This window comes from Gymnodraco acuticeps, unplaced genomic scaffold (assembly GCF_902827175.1).
Source record: "Gymnodraco acuticeps unplaced genomic scaffold, fGymAcu1.1, whole genome shotgun sequence".
NCBI classification, from domain to species: Eukaryota; Metazoa; Chordata; class Actinopteri; order Perciformes; family Bathydraconidae; genus Gymnodraco; species Gymnodraco acuticeps.
Window position 1 is genome coordinate 2,195,129 of NW_022990341.1, and position 13,835 is coordinate 2,208,963.

Below are 13,835 nucleotides of genomic sequence, written 5' to 3' on the forward strand. Positions count from 1 at the left end.
ATCGCCTTACCTTTCACAAATATTTCCTCATACATCCAGGCCCTCCTATCGCTCACTTTCATCTCTCTCTTTCCTACTTTTATTCAGTTTTTGGTCCCGTTCAAGAAGCCTTCATTTCTTCTCAAACCGTCAGGTTGAATGAAGTAAAGAGAAATCCTAAAAATGCAGTTAGTTATATGGGGCTTAAGAATGAAAAAATATATATTTGAAAGAGTGAATGCAGCGGTTTTAAATGTATTAACACATTTATGTACCCATGCATTTCTCCATCAAACAAGTTCATTATATTTCAAAGATTCCTCCTTTTTTTTAAACTTATGAATTACTCAAGAAGCCTTTTGAATTAAAGGTTGAAACATCTTCAAACATCAGTTCATTTACCCTTGACTTAGCACTTCTAGATTAGTTTGTTTTACTAAATCAATCATTGACCAATTAAATACATTTAATACATTTAACCAATGAGGTCACCATCTTGATTACATATAATTAAAACAACTGGTGGTTTGCTGACAGCATGTCATTTAAATTATGAACACAGTAACACTTTTACTGTCTGAATCTGCCAGGCACATTCATTTGAGTTTGTTTATTTTTCCGAAATGGACGCACCACCATTTGGAATACAATTACTCCAGCAATAATATTTGGCAATAAATCTCTCGGACGTTATTCTTACTGTCACTACTTTGACTTTGCCAAAGTGCTCTCCATAAATCACACAATACTACGCTTGTGGCAGCCAATAATTATTCCTCTGGAGAATATTCATATCTAATAGGATTTCAACATGTCTGTGATGGCGTGGCTCCCAATGTAAACGGATGATTGTTCCAGGGCAGTCAGCACATCACTGTGTCCGAGCCAGTTTTTTTTAAATGAAAGTCACATTGGATCCCTGCTAAGCTTCACAAATCGAGGATTTAGACCAGGGGTGTCAAACTTTTAATTCACGACAACTCAAAATAGTTCCCTTGGTATACAGTAAGTGCAGAAAAATACATTTAAAAAAGAAAAGGCTCATTCAATGAACTATCTTTTTACAAAACATTATGAACAACCGTAAAATGTATTAGATAAATAATTGCCTCAGTTTATCATTAACACATGGGCATTACAACTTACAAGTCATAGTGTCTCTGCAAAGGCACACGGCCTTTAGTCACAGGTACAATACTTAATAACCTGAACAATATAGCATTTTGCTTTATGATTACAACAACTTGTCAAGATCTAGAGATGGTTTTACATTCATTTCCACATCTGTGTAGTAATCCTGCTGAACTGACACACCACCATTCAAACTAAAGTGGGAACTATTTAGGAAGAAGGTTAAGTTATCCCCTGCCTTGTAAATGTATAAAATGTATACAATCAAAATACATAAAAGTTCTGAAAATGGCAAGTAATGTAAATAGTAAAACTTTACATTTGGACCTCATTTAGTGATATTTCCTCTGCTTCTCTTTCAGTGAATGGTGCGTACTGCTCAGAGAAGGATTTGGACACGGAGCTGGGTGACGCTGAGGGCACCCTGATGCGATGTGGGCAGAGCCTGCTGGTGGGGGGTCATTTAGGGGGGCTTTATACCCAGAGCCTCCACTGTGACAGACCTACACCCGACCTCATTCTGCAGGACGGCCCTCACCAAGACACCAGGTAAACTGTCACTATCATTGCTGTTGTTAAATTATTTTCTTTTGAGTGTTTCCTGTTTGGTGTAGAATTACTAACATGATGCAGGTAGAGTGTGCTTCTCATTATTTTTGCTATTGTAAACCAGATGCACGCATATGTAGCTGCAAAGCTTTGCCCAGCCTCATAAAACACACCGATGGGGTCCAAAGTACAACATTTATGTTACACTAATGTGTTTCTTATGTTGTGCAGTCTTTGACTACTGTTGGTCAAGTCAGAAATAATTTCCATCGAAGCTCCCTGTTATGGGTTATGTCCCTTTTTCCCCCTCCTCATCTGACAGCCATTCTTATCTCTCATATTTTGTCTCAATATTTTCCCTATAGCCAAACAGGAAATGGTGCTCCTGAATAGAAAGAGAGAGGGGGAGTGTCAAGGCTTTATTAACAACAACGATGACAAAGTCTGCCAGTGGCTTTCTCCAATCCTAGCTAGCGTTAGCTCTGTTTTCCCCCCAGCGTGCTCAGGGGAAGGGACAAAGACGATTCCTTCATGAGACAGCCCGGAGAAAAGAGAGCTCTTCTCACATCACTCAGGGGCTTTGGACAAAATCCATAATGAGCCAACTGACAGGAATGATTATGTAGGAGATCACAGCAACGCATGGGGAAATATGACCTGGGTTCCCCATTCAGCGGGGCAAAGATTCCCACCATAATACACAGTATTGTAAACGGTGACCCTTCATAGGCCGCAATTATGCCACCAAAACAGGTGACTCTCTATTTATCCCCAATGTTGGGTTGGGTTTAACCCCTTTGTGTCATCAAAGCCTGTCAGATGGACACACTAGCCAGTGGCCTCTCGCTCTCAGTAGCCATCCATCCCTCCCCCTCTCTCTATTCTTAGTCATAAATGCCCATTCATATCCTCTCACTACCCCGGGATCCTGTTTCATTTATTCATAAAAACACTGGATCAAGAGCGGTGGATACATCCTCATCACCTTATGTCACCTGCTACACAAGGCTAATGTTTGATCCCTTACGATGAATGAGTTAAACTATTTTCCGGTCAGTGGGACTTGTTATATTATTTTATTGTAAACTAAGAGAATGATTGTATGAGGAGGTTGGTAAGCAAGTGGATACACTCTGAATGTTTTTCTGGTGGGAAGGATGATCTAGCCAGTGTCTGTCATCAGCCTGTTAGCTAGCAGCGCTCATATTCCTCTTTGTGCGTTTTCTCCTTACAGATCCTGCTCTGCCTTCCAGAGGACCCTGCCGGGGGCCTCACCGGGATCAGACTGCGGCACCGCCAACAGGGCCCGCTCCTCTCTCCCTTACCCAATCAAACAAGAGAACTCAATGGGCTACAAGATCTCCAACACCGGGGTCCACAGCTCGTCTCAGGCCGGGTTTCAGAACTGTAGCGGAGGCCAAGTCTTGGGGATGACGAGGGACGAGCTAGTTGGAGCGCCACATGTTAATACCAGCGCTAGTGGCGTGTGCACAGTAGGTAGTGCTGTGTCCGAGAACGCAGTGCATCCGTTTAATAATGAAGATGGCTCCTCCCCGTTGGCTTTGTCCCCGTCTGCCTCCCGTCATTCAGCGCGGCTGCTCAGTGCTAGCAGTCTGAGGAGACGCTGCCTGTCTTTCGCCTCACAGTCCTCTGCCGCCGCCGCGGCCGCTAGCGTCGCTGCCTCATCGTCCCCATCGACTCCCGAGGAGATCAATATCACCGCCATCATCTGCTCCTCCTCCCAGATGTCGATGGTGGCTTGCGTCAACGGTTTCCGCTCAAACCTCTCGCCCAGCAGTGCCGGCTTCTCCTCCTCTTCCTCCTCCTCCTCCTCCTCCTCCTCCTCTACATCCCCACCCTCTAACTCCTGCTCCCGGGAAGCCCCCCTGAGGCCCCCACCTCACGGCAGCCCCCAGCAGCACACGCTACAGGAGAGCTGTCAGCTATCATCACCTGCCACCTGCCTGCTGTCCCTCTCCTCCTCCTCCTCCTCCTCCTCCTCCTCATCATCATCCTCCTCTTCAGTGTCATCAGTGGAGCAGGAGCAGGGGCAGAGCCAGGGGCCGTGTGAGGAGCGGGGCTCCATGCTGCAGGGCCGTGGGGCTGGAGGAGCAGCCGGGGGAGGAGGAGGAGGGGGAGGATCGGACGGGTTGGGGCTACTGATGAGTGGGGCCCTGATGTCCGGGATGTTGCATTCAGGGCCTGAAGCTGCGACTCTCCTGGACGGGGGCCAAAGATCAGGGGCGGTCCTCAAACAGGAGCCCCTGGATGACTTTTCTCCCAGCGAAGACGAACTCTTTCAGCACCACTATCATCACCACCATCACTTGAGTGGTCGCAGCGGGCAGCTACGTCAGCCTCACCACCCCTCTCGCCCCGCTATGCCCCCGCCCTACCACCTGCACCAATACCAGGGGCCCGGTCCTGGGGGTCTGCTGCACCACCAGAGCCAGCAAACAGCACCGCCCTCCTCCCTGGGACTCAAACCGACCTCTGGAGGCCCTCCGGGGTCTCACACGGAGCGGGAAGAAGTGGGAGGAGGCGCGCTGGTGGATAAGCAGGTGTGTCGCTGGATCGACTGCAGCGCCGCGTACGAGCAGCAGGAGGAGCTGGTGAGGCACATCGAGAAGGTCCACATCGACCAGCGCAAAGGAGAGGACTTCACCTGTTTCTGGGCCGGCTGCATCCGCCGCTACAAGCCCTTCAACGCCCGCTACAAGCTGCTCATTCACATGAGGGTCCACTCCGGAGAGAACCCAACAAGTGTATGGTGAGTAATCGTAATCTGTCATATTATGCACCCAACACTCACCAGAACCCATAAAAAGACAGACACCAATGGTCCGGCATATTCACAACACCCAGTATTGTTGAAAATCCCGTCATAGTCAGCTGTCTCACTTTTAATAATCATTGCTTCTTTTTGAAAGTTTTGGGTTGTATTTATTGTTTTCTTATGAGTGTAGTTTTTCATATAATTGCAACCATCTGTTTTCTGAATTACACACAAGCACATATTTCACAAAGTCCCTCAAGAGGATTTTTCTTCAACAAGATACACGTCCATTGTGTCCAAAACCAAGACTGGACTTGCTTCACTGCTGATTACTTTTCAACAAAAACATTTATTTTGTTTTGGTTGAGAAACAGTTATAATTATAATTCTTGTATTTTTAGTTGAACAGGTAAAAAAGAGGGTTTCTTCTCCTCTGAAGATGTGAGCTGCGGTAAATGCAGCTCTACCTCGTCAGTATAAATAGATTTGTGGTTATATTCTTTACAGGTAAGGCTCCAATTCCACAAGTCAACACTCATCAATGTCAAGCTGTCACTCCCCCGCGTCCCTTAGCAAATGGAAAAAGCCCTCCAACCTTAAGAAAAACTTAGTCCAAATACACAATTAGTCCACAATTTGTGTAGGGCGAAGCCATGTTTATTTTCACGAGCACTCTGTTTTTTGAGACAGGATTCAGATGATGAAAAGCCAACACATATGGTTAACATAACCAAACAATGCCTACACTTGATCCTTTTAAATGGGAGCTTTAAATGTTTAGCTGTCCCACAAGTATTAAGTGAGTTGGCTTCCAAGCCAAACACGAGGAGAAATGCAGTAGTCTGGAGAAAGCAGCCACAGAGGGATGGTCGGTTACATTAGCTAGTCTTGCTCAATTCACGGCTTCACCCAAAGCCACTGTCAAAAGTGGTCCTCTTCAAGTTCGGGAAGCCATCCAAAATCCTAATTACACGGAAAAACTCAGAGTGCGTATTGCTACAGCACCTGTTTTATCTCCATGGCTTTTTTTTGTCTTAAAAGAAAAACAATCCAGGTCTTGTTTATTTTTCTAATTACCAGTGCCTTGTAGTCTTCTAACAGAAACTTGTATTTAACGGCAGTTTTTTGTTGAGTTGGATAAGAAATTCATGTTGATTCTGAGTAATTCTGATACTTGTTATAGTGCACATCTGAGCTGATTTAAGCCAAAAAGACACAAACTGTTCTTTCTGCTTTGCGTCACAGTGTTTCTGCTCCCTTGGCTCAGCGTGAACTAAACATTTGGAAGTAATTTGCTGCATTATGGTCCCCCAACTGTTAAGTCTGCTTTGGGAGTGTGTTGGATTAAAGGCTTTAATTAGTCTTTTATATTCATTCCTCATTTGTCGTTGTTGTCGCTGCTCTTTGTAGACTTTTAAGGTGTCACACAGCAAATAGACACTGAGTGAATGTTTGCATGTGTATACGCTAAAGGTGTATGCATGACTGTGTCACTGTGAAGGTGCGTGTATCGGTGTGTTTATGTGTGTTTTCGGAGATGTTTACCATATGTGAGCTCTGGAAAAAGTTGGCTCAGCGTGGACGAGCCACTGGATTCTGTCTGCAGACATGAGGCTGTGTGAAACACCGCTACACACCCTCACCTCCCGATCACCTTGGTTTCAAACACACACATTTTCACAGCCATGCATTTGTGTAACAACTTGGATATTGTTCCATTCACTCTCACAATAGGAAGTATTGATTCCCTTTACAGAGCGTTGGTTCGTAACATTCCTCTTTCTGACAGATTTGAAACAGAAATGTGAAATGTTTGCGAGCTTGAATCAACACATCTAATCAGCAGGGATTCAATGTATGCTCTTTTGGGACTTCTGCAGATAAACTTGGAGGGCCAGAGAAAATATACACACTCTCCGTGTGTATTTATACCTGTGTTTGTGTTTGTATATAGTCCATACGGATTTCAGTAAGTACTACCTATAGGAAACCTACCGTGTGCCTTTTTAAGGGCTTGTTAGTTTATTTTAGTTGTGTCCATCTTATTTCTTTTTCTCTGAGATTGTGTGCTTTTTGGCCACTAGCACTGGTGCCTTTTGTGTTTTTTTTGCCCACGCAATAGACAAAGGCATTCAAGAATTTGAGCAATTCCTACAGAGGAAGCAGATGAGACATTCTGTTTTAGAAATGCTGTAGAAAATCCAGAGCTAATCCCTTTATTATCTTTCCAGCAGCAGAGTCCAGCGGGCACTCACATCCAAACACAACACATCTCTCTCTCTTTCTCTCTTTATATATATGTATATAAACTGTATCTCTTTTCCTTCATACAGCTGCACAGCATTTGTTTCATGCTGCATCTTGGCAGGAAAAAGTCATTATCACAAGTTGTATCCCGACCCCTGCATGAGCCTGTCACACATGTACGTGGCTTATATTTTAAGAAATGCTGCTCGGTTCCCTCCACATGTAGATGGTTGGGTTTGTGGCTTTAAAAAACAACCTTCTGCAACCTTTTTTCAGGAAATATGTTTTGGTTCTTTTTTCACCGCCAATTAAAGCTTGCCCTGGGCTGTTGTGTAGAGCACTGAGGGACACACGGCCGAAAAGGAAACAACATAATCTCGCTGCAATATCCTGTTGTGTTTCATGCCTAATTCACTTGTTGTTTTAGTTTATTACATTTTTTTCCTGTGTCTGCATAAATATTAAAAATATATCCAGCAGCAGTAGCCCTGACTTGGTCCCAGACTTTGATATTGTTCTGCTTTGTCAGAGGATTTGAAGCGTCTGAAGAATGGTCTGTGAGCTCCTCCTAAAGCATGAAGCTCTGTGAGGAGAGGGCAGAGCGTTAACATGGCAGAGGGACTTCATTTGGTTTGTTTGCATAGCTCTTTCTTGGGAGTATTTCTTTGGTATTTCTTAAGCTCAATGGTATCTTTTTAATGTTATTGGAGGAGGTTGTGTTGTCGTGGGATAAAGGATTCAAAGCGTGGAACTTGAGTCTGTGGTTAGGATTTCAACGTTTAAAGAAAAAGAGAAATGCAGCAGATTTAAGCACACATGATAGATTATTTACTGTAAATGACGAAGGGAGTGTTGTAAAAACAGTTTTGGTTGGATATAACATTAAGGCTTATTTTAAAATTATATTTTTGCACCTGGCTAATAAGGAATGGCTATAAAATGTTATTTAAGTAAAGTGATCTTAATAGTGATGTATATCTCATCAAGTGAGCAGACATTATGAAGCATATTCATTTGGAGCCACTTTCTTTTGTAGTTCCAAAATAACTCTCCCAGGTTCATACCATGTAGGTGACTGGTTGAGAATGTTTTAAGTAAAGTAAAGAATATCTTTCCATAAAAGGGTAGATTCACATACTTTAGCGTTACTCACATGCTAGAGGGAAAGCCACTCGCCCATTTCACAATGATAAAATGCAGCCAGCATTAGCTGCTTAATGGGACCCTGTCCAAATACACACACACACACACACACACACACACGCGCGCAAACACCAAAACACTCGCTGACACTCTCAATCAAACCACTTGTTGAAGGAAAGTTGGATGTTGAGGCCTGTTGGAAAAAAAGTGTATCATGGAAGTGTGAAACCGGCAAAAAAAAAATCTATATATTTAGATTTACTAGACTGATTTTTGGAAGAGAGTGGCAAAATCCCTTGGCAGCAGACGGTGAGACATACTGTAGAGCGCGGACTGCTGCCAAGATGGCGTGTGTTTTCAGGAGTAAATGGAGTCTTTTGTGAGCAATCAGCTCAGACCAGGAGATGAAACAGGTGCCATTAGCTAATTAAAACCGAGGTTCAGCACATGACCCGACTTTTCCTCTGAATGCCGCCTGAAACTGGAGCCGTCTGGGCAGCGGGTGGCGAGTGACGTTGATATTAATGTGTTCGTACCCGTATGAGCCTCTGACACTCGGGCTGTCTGGACAGCTTGGACGACACAATCTCACAGTCCAGCTTCTGAACCATCAAGGCCCAAAAGATGATGATGAAGATGATTCAACTGTATTGTCATTACATTGTACAGGTACTAGTAACGAAACGGGTTCTCTGCATTTGACCCATCCTAGTGTTAGGAGCAGTGGGCTGCCATTATGTACGGAAAAACTACCTGAGCTCTCAATATTTCTGAATGCACAAAGCTGGATTTGATATACATTTGTCCTAAAGCGCAGCTAAGTAGTTTCACTCAAGTAATGTACTCTAGTAATATTTAGAGGTACTTTACAGGAGTATTAACATTTTCTGCCACTTTATACTTCTACTACACTATCCGAGGCAAATACTGTACTTTTCTCTGAACTATTAAACACTTGTAGTTACTTCTTAATTTGTACATAATTACCATCATGTGTTAACATCACATATAAACTACTTATCTACTCAGTAGCACACAGTAGTATACTTTGCTCCTCATTGACAACATCCATCATGAAAATCTCCCATATGTATTTAATAGTGACAAAACAGAATAATATAATATTCTATAAATGTATAATACTGTGAAAAGAGCCATTCTGCATAATGAGTTATTTTACATTTTGAATTCAGGACTTCTACTTGTAATGGACTATTCTAAGACCATGGTATTTCAATTTGTACCTAAGTATTTGTTACACCTCTGCTAAAGAATGAAACACGCTCAGACAGGGACACATGTGACTGCTATTTCTGCAACATTTGGGCTTGTTAGGGAACGCAACATATAGCTAATTCAAGTATTTTCTGCTTCTTAAAGTCTTGTACCCAATATGCAGACTTACAAGAGGAAAACAAATGTGGATCAGCATTAAAAACTGTTTCCTCAGACTATGAACCCACACATATTCACTCCAGTCAGAGGTCTGTACACGGCTCATTGAAAGTAATCAGGGTCAATAGGCGAGAAAGGGCATTGATTCAGCATGTCAGGAGAAACGGTATGCTTAGGAAACAGAGCTACTAAAGTCTGTTAAGTTGGCACAAAAGCAAAGAGCTAATCAAGTCCAAATAAAGACCTGGCGGGGATCAAATTCTGCCATTATCTGAAGGTCCCGTGCCTCTGCTACGCTTTAAATTATTACCTAGATTAACTTTGTCAGTCAATCCTCAGGCAAATGAGTCCATCAGGTAGCGAGATATTTTCTCCAAACCCATAGCCCCATCATTTAGATATCCTCCGTCTTCCTGTGCCGCTTGGCAACGCGCTCGTCATGCTATAGAAACACTGTCCACATGTGATGTTCGCATGATGAAACTGCTGGCGAGGGGCTGATGTTTTGGCATGCGAATGAAAGCCCTGGATGGATGGATCCTGCTTGTTTTCCTTGTCGAGTGGGCCAGGCCAACTTCTTGTCAGGCCGGGAAAAGTTTTCCAGTCAATCTTTTGCAGTAATGCGGTCCAGTTCTCTCCAACACCTCCCCCGACTCCCCTTCTCTCCCACTTATCTATCATTTAGATCTGAATATAGGACTGAACACTTGCTGCTCCTACTGCACCCATATTTCTTCTTAATCCTGACACTGAAATGCTCTAAATCAAGTAACGACTATTGTAGCAGCATTTGTTGTCAATGACATGTTATATCACTTTTTGACAGAGTTATTTCATGTTCGTAGGACAAAAGTATTTATCCTCACAATCTAAATATTTGCCAAAAAGTACTAATTTAAGAACAGTTAAATAGAAGAAAAATAACAAAAAAAGATATTTGTAAATAAATGGGTTTTCATGAGTTTGTCTATAACCCTTAAAAGAGTTACATTTTTAATTGTAAGTTTCATTTTCTTTCTATCAGTCTGTATTATGCACATCGATATGTTAACAGCTTTTTATTGGATAAGAAACAGAATTATACTATCCGACTTGTTAAACTTTTTGGCAAAAGCTTGTGTGGAAACCTGGAGCTGCTGGTCCAGAGGTTCAGCAGCTGGATTCATATTTATAAATCATATTCTGCTACAACAAAAATGTTAGCATGTTAACTTTTAGCCTAGTAAATGTAGCCGCGATCAAGCCAACAAAAAACAAAGCTAAACATTTTTCAAAATATATGATGTTGTTGTTGTTGAGAAATACAGCATGTTGGTATGGCATTCACAATATAGGCAGTAGAGTATTTCTTGAATATATGGCTACACTGAACTAAACCTATAAACCAGTCTAGCGCTACCTTGCCTTCTACCTCCTAACCAGGTATCAAAGCCGGTTTTTACAACATGTGATACACCCTAATTGCATTTGTCTGGAATGCAATATTTTGAGTTTCCCCATTTCCTCGACATCTAATCACGGCTTCGTATCGGAAACCTGAAGACCCCGGGCTGGGGCTGGTTATACGCTGCACAGAGATTGTGTCATAATTGTGTCCCATCCAAAAAGTGTAATCAGTTTAACCTCTCTACTGAGCCAGATCAGTTTACTAATACATCGGATAGAAGGAGCTGGGGGTGGGTGTTCAGGGTCCCCGTCATGTTGCTGAGATGAAAACTTGATTAAAACAGGGAGGAAGGATGGAGGGAGAAGATACTGGATCTCCTTCTTAGGTCATTGGCTTCCCCTTTTAGACTTTTAAAGGTTTCCTTGTTGTTGGTCAATAGGAGGTGCATTTTGGCTGTAGCCAGGCACCCGGGAAGTGAGTCTGGTGTTGAAGCTCGTTGACCACAAGTGGACAAACAGTGGTACCTTAACTTCTGTGTCAGTCCATGACTTCTCTAGGCCCAAAAACACTTTTTCTAATTGACTAAGATTGGGAAAGAGACGTCTGTAAATAATGATTTTTAGCTAAATTCAATGCTCAAAAAAGTTAAAGTTATAAAATGAACTAAAAGACAAATCTATGTTATTGAGTTATCAAGTTATCTTCCCTCTAATGATTTGACTGATTCGGGATTTCTTAAGGAAAGCATGCTCTATGAGCCCAAGTCCACAAGTATCCGGATTCTTTTTGTACCTACATTCAGGTCATCTTTGACTTCAAGCACTGAGGAACTTTCATACAAGTTAACAAGGCCCTGTTTCCAACACTGTATCCAGTTCTTTGTATACATCCATGGTGTACTGTCATGGATCATGTGCATTGTGAAGGTGTGCTGTTCCTTAGCTACAGTCAGACAGCCAAAGTATATTTAAGGCATTTTACGGGGAATAGACATAACCGGTCCTTTCTCCTCTGAAGCTTCCATCCTCTCCCACTCCTCACATTCACACACTGGCCTTGTTTCGTGCCCAGGCATAATTTGTGCCCACAGCAGCCACTCTGCAAACAAACCCAACGAAACTTGTCAGTCGGTGGTGTGTGTAGAACAGAGGTAAATCTCTTAAATCATCCACATGTTTGTTTTTTGTTTTTTGCTGAGTTGTCAGTGTGGCAGATGGTACACATACAAACAAACCCAGACAAACATCTTCCCTCGGTCGCCTTCAACTCGCCCACCAAACAAGCAAACAAGAAGGACATTTATACACGCCGGGACCACTTCTTCCCCAGGGCCACGCCACAACCCAAAGACGACAGTATCCCTCCACCCAGACAGACCCACAGCGCACCGCACCAGACTAGCCCAGACCTGCAGCTAATATATATGAGTTGCTACCGTGCAAAATAAACAGTAAGAGAAGTATGGATAAATTATGTAGCGAAAGACGTGTTTACGTTTAAGGTGTCAAGTTTAAATTATGCACTGCGGTGTTCTGCGGTCAGTCTGCCGGGTTTAATTTGAATGTTTGAGACAAGAAGTGAAGGCTGGAAGAAACGGAGCCAGACAGGCAATTCTGCTCCACTGATGTCATCTCAAAAGAACGACACTATTGCCAAAAATTCATCACAAGGCATTATGCATGACAAGTGATGCGGTATGCGCTGAATGCGGACTTGAGAGCATTTTTGAAGCATTAGCACAGCCGTTGCACACAACCCAAATGTTTGTTCCAAGCCGAGACCTGTGTGTGTTTACACTGTCAAGACCTTCAAATGCCCAACAGAGTGAAGAGAGATCCACATGGAAATATCGAAGTCAAATTGTGGCGTTAAATGGGACATATATCAAACAGAGAGTCTTTACCAAGACCACATCAAGTATGATTGATAATGAGGGAAAGGGGAGGAAATAAGAGAGAGACAGGACCAAGAATCCTATGCAGTAGGACATATAAGGACACATCATGATCCAATTTCTTATTACCCTATTTTATGATTGTGTGACTCAGCAGAGCTGGCACTAAAGAGACTCTGATATTTAAGTAGGGATTTACCTCTCCCCCGTAGAGGTTTACACCCCAATGATGTCTAACTGTCTCCAGAAGAAGCCTTCTCGCTTTCTGTTCACTTCTAAAAACATCTGTTTCACATTCAGCCTGTGCAGCTTTTGAATTGGTTTAAAATCGATGTAAAAAGGTTTATGTGGGGTTTAGAACCAGATTGATTCAGTTATTCTGGCAGAATTAAAGTACAAGTCAGAATCCTTTAAGTCAGAGCATATCCTTTTGTTTTCCCTCTGTTCTTCCAGTTCTCATAAGGGCGATCTTTTATACTCTATCACGTAGCAGCTGTCATTTCAAACGCACTGCATCTTTGTCAGGGCCAAAACAAACAAAGCATCAGTATCACCCAAATGCAAATATCATTCTCAACAGAAAAAAGCCTAGAAATGTAGACAAGGTCATGCATGATTTCAGCCAGGAATTGCATATTGTATATGGGAAATATGCTGTATAGTAATGTGCTGGCAAATTGTGCTTGAGTACCAGGCTGGGACTCATATTTCGGGTAACATAAACACATGTCTGATGAGAAATTTGAGTAAAATATTGCATGAATATGAAAACGTTTACCGAAGAATACCAGTGGGACCTCAGGATTTTTGCCTCTGGCTGGTTGTCTATCGTAAATGCACAGGAATGGGGAGTGGTTATGTACTCAAAGAAATGTGTTTTCCTATAGGACAGTGGGCACAGGCGTCTTAGTGTGCGCTGAATTATTGAATATGAATAGAGAACCGTGTACTGAAATGTGGTGAATTGATTTATTGAAATGTGAATGAATGGTGACGTGCGCTCTGAGAATGAGGCGTGATTGGACTTGACTGATATATTGCAACCAGCCATACTGTATACACATAGCTGGAAAATGGACCCTGAAACCCACAGAGAGCAGAGGAGAACACAACCTTGGCATGTTGAAGAGTGAACAAATCTACGGGCACCGTTGCACCACGTTTCTTGCCCTTTTTCTTTCTTCCCAGAAGGCTTTGTGGTCTGGTCCCCCTCCAACGTGTTCAATAAACTCTTCCCCCTTCCTTCAGTGTTCATCCCAATGCCATGTTGACCTATTGTTTAATATTGCTGGCATGTTTACTGTCTGAATACTACAGTGCTCCTGGCATCAAGG

General features: G+C 42.8%; 1 protein-coding gene across 1 annotated transcript in view; it reads left to right on the forward strand.

The window, feature by feature from the left end:
* LOC117550922 (zinc finger protein GLIS1) overlaps positions 1–13,835 on the forward strand; it is an 83,303-nt gene that overhangs the window by 36,568 nt on the left and 32,900 nt on the right. Inside the window, exons 4-6 of the mRNA XM_034223521.1 lie at positions 1,473–1,659; positions 2,894–4,424; positions 5,516–5,521. Coding sequence (XP_034079412.1) covers positions 1,473–1,659; positions 2,894–4,424; positions 5,516–5,521 — 1,724 coding nt within the window. The remainder of the gene's footprint in view (positions 1–1,472; positions 1,660–2,893; positions 4,425–5,515; positions 5,522–13,835) is intronic.